Source organism: Opisthorchis viverrini, assembly GCF_000715545.1.
Source record: "Opisthorchis viverrini unplaced genomic scaffold opera_v5_181, whole genome shotgun sequence".
In the NCBI taxonomy this organism is placed as follows: domain Eukaryota; kingdom Metazoa; phylum Platyhelminthes; class Trematoda; order Opisthorchiida; family Opisthorchiidae; genus Opisthorchis; species Opisthorchis viverrini.
The window spans coordinates 467,323-469,882 of NW_008751840.1; the positions used below are offsets into that span (position 1 = coordinate 467,323).

The 2,560-nt window shown below is 48.3% G+C and overlaps 1 protein-coding gene across 1 annotated transcript; it reads right to left on the reverse strand.

Moving 5' to 3' along the window:
- Positions 1-978: 978 nt before the first annotated feature.
- Positions 979-1,299, reverse strand: T265_07742 (hypothetical protein; the record flags this gene model as incomplete). Its single annotated transcript, XM_009173341.1, has 2 exons — positions 979-1,073; positions 1,119-1,299. 2 exons carry the CDS (start codon positions 1,297-1,299, stop codon positions 979-981), a joined length of 276 nt encoding a protein of 91 aa, XP_009171605.1.
- Positions 1,300-2,560: the final 1,261 nt, after the last annotated feature.

Below are 2,560 nucleotides of genomic sequence, written 5' to 3' on the forward strand. Positions count from 1 at the left end.
ATGATCACGCCCAGCCCCGTCGCTTTACGCTTACACTCATCTCCTCAGTCTCGGGCGTCAAAGTCTGGCTATATTTTTGATTCCTCGGGGTTGCTCAATCGGACTTTCAAAATGAACGCCCCCAACAGCGAACCAAAACCACAACGTTCCATACCTGGCAGTCAATAATTTCTTCTAGTATACCCCCACAACCACCCCTTCCTCTGTACCACCAATAACCTTTATCCCATCCAGTCCTACCTCAGCCCCCTTCTTCACTGTTGATGCCATCCTAACCACATTCACCTCCGAACCTGCTTTCGTGAGATTCGGTGTATCCGCCTTCTCACGTCCGGTGTGCCTTAAGTTCAGTCCCGTTCATCCATACCTGCCTGCGCAACTCTGCCTTTCCAGCTTATGCTAGTCGAATGGGACGACAAGCGAGAGCGGTTATTTACGCCTACAATGAACAGAACGGCATGTATACTAATTCATATGTGCTGTATGACTTACCATCTTTAACGAGTCCGTATCTAATACTGCGCAAGATAGTTCAAGTGGGCAGAGCGTGAATTTACTGACCGGAAGAACCGTGGCTCGAACCCGACCTCTGCATCTCGACTTCCTCTGGTTATGCTTGGGGAAGCCTTCGTGCTTCCTTCGGGTAGCAGGGCAGCTAGCCGCGGGGGGTTATTACAGGCTGTCGACTTTTTTTTATCTAATACTACTTGCTTAATTTTGGCTTGCCCCAGACGCATTGGATTCAGCAATTACACCCCCAGGTCATATCGCGCATCGTTCTGACTACGTTCTTGTATGTGCCCTCACACAATATTCCCGCCCGTATCCCATCACTCACTTATCAGTGCATCATGGCTTGCTGTCGATGATGATGATGACATTTTGGCTTAAGTAAGTTTAGGGCGGGCGGGGTTCACTCTCCATAGAACTCAGCTGCCATTGCTCCGTGTCCAGCCCGTCAAGCCTCCTATTCTTTGTCTACTCAAAATACCCGATCGTCGGAGACTTCAGCGCACCAGCCATTTGACTGGAGGACACCGGGCTCTCCTCAGTAAATTTTCGAGGGTCTTCTTCTGAAAATCCTTAACTCAAATTGCTGGCATCAACTTCCCATCTACCTGGTTTGGCAACGATCATCGAACGTCCATCCTCTGTCTCGTCTACGCCAACAAAGGCCCCATGATAGACGAATCCTCGGAATTCACCTCCGACAGACGCCACACTACTCAACGCTTGAACCCCAACTGCTAGTGAAAATTCACTTTGAAGTAAGTTTTCCTGCTTGTTGCCCTTCATCATGGAGAGTGCTTGGAAGGTAATAAGTTGCTGAGTAAGATCGATGTACCCTACCGCTTCTTCCGTTTACGGATGATCGAGAATCCTCTGACTGTGTCAGTATCTGATGCATTCTTCTTTACCCAATCAGCAACGTAGTCAACATCGACCGCGTAGCACTAGTCAGCATTGATCTTTTGCTGCCGTACAATCTATTTAGAAGCCTTACGCTGACGAAAATAATGGATGGATGAGGAGTGGACCTGATACTAGTCCAGTGCAGTCACTCCTGGGTGCCTACACATTCAAACAATCTGAATGGAAGCTGATGGCACGAGCGCCGTCAACATCAATAGGCAGCCATATCTTGCAGAGTACCCAACCATGCACAGATGGATCATGCCGACTCCTTTCTTGAAGGCCAGTCAAACCTAGAGTATCCAGACGTTTCCCACTCGCTCCCATACTTGCTGCCGGGTCCGGGGTTGACTGATTTTCTCCCGGCGACTATCTGAATTGGACACGGCAATGATTCGGCAAGTGACTTGTTGAGTTATCATTGAATATTTACAAGCCTGCATTCAGGCGTTCCTTTTCATTCGTAATGTTGTGTTTTGCTGAGTGGTAGTGCAACTCTGTATCGGTCCCTTGGCTTCTTGCCCCACCCACCATGGCATATCAAAAGGCGCGGTAGCTCTACACGGACAAAGAAAAATCATTACAACTGTATTTATAGGGTAGTCACAGAGTATTCCACAAGGTCATGCCAGAATCTCCGAGAGGGGGCGAGAAGCATCGGGTCAAAGATGCTCGACTCGGATTGGCTGGCATTCTGACCAATCAGGGCGTGCCCTCGTTTGGTCCGTGTCCTGCACCGCCCAAATGATGTTATTAGGGGCGGCTGGCCTCCAGGCGCATAAGAACCGCTTTTGTCTGTTTTTTTTTGCGTACCAGAAGTCTGTTTGGCCCAGTTCTGTGCATTATTCCCAGAGTTTATCGCTTCCTCTGTTTCTTCAGTTTTCCGAACCCACCAAGCTTCTTGATCCGTGCAGATGCTCCTCACCTGATTTCTGACAGTTTAGCGAGATTATTATACTTTCGATTCCCGATCCTCGAGTATTTTCTAAATTTTGATTGAGATCCCGTGCTCAGATATAGAGCACCTCGCATCCTGTAAGATTATTGACAGTATTTCCCAGTAACAGTCGACATTGGAAAACTTAGTCTGAAAATGATCTGGTAGATAGATTTCGTAGATTGGTTTCACACCAGAGTCCGTGAGCCG